The sequence below is a fragment of the Cariama cristata genome, unplaced genomic scaffold, assembly GCF_000690535.1.
Source record: "Cariama cristata isolate BGI_N322 unplaced genomic scaffold, ASM69053v1 scaffold35672, whole genome shotgun sequence".
In the NCBI taxonomy this organism is placed as follows: Eukaryota; Metazoa; Chordata; class Aves; order Cariamiformes; family Cariamidae; genus Cariama; species Cariama cristata.
This window is the reverse complement of record NW_009605040.1, coordinates 2244-2457: the sequence shown is the minus strand read 5'-3', so window position 1 is coordinate 2457 and position 214 is coordinate 2244. Positions and strand designations below refer to the sequence as shown.

The 214-nt window shown below is 65.0% G+C and overlaps 1 protein-coding gene across 1 annotated transcript in view; it reads left to right on the top strand.

The window, feature by feature from the left end:
- RASSF7 (Ras association (RalGDS/AF-6) domain family (N-terminal) member 7) overlaps window positions 1-214 on the top strand; it is a gene marked incomplete at its 3' end in the record, with an annotated part of 2807 nt that overhangs the window by 357 nt on the left and 2236 nt on the right. The window contains 2 exon segments of the mRNA XM_009695810.1: window position 1; window positions 3-214. The exon segment at window position 1 is cut by the window's left edge and continues 48 nt beyond it. Coding sequence (XP_009694112.1) covers window position 1; window positions 3-214 — 213 coding nt within the window.

The following is a 214-nucleotide window of genomic DNA, read 5'->3' as shown; positions in this document are numbered from 1 at the left end:
CCGCTGCCGCTGGAATGTCCCTTGGAGTCGCTGGCCAAGTGCGGGCAGTATGCCAACGACGTGCAGTTCGTCTTGCGGCGGACGGGTCCCAGTATGGCTGAGCGACCCTCCTCAGAGGGTGTTCCCCAAGCCCCGGAGAGGACGTTCATCCGGGCTAGTTTGCCCATCAAGCCCAGGCCCGCCAGCACAGATGCACCTCGTTCCCGGGAGCCAA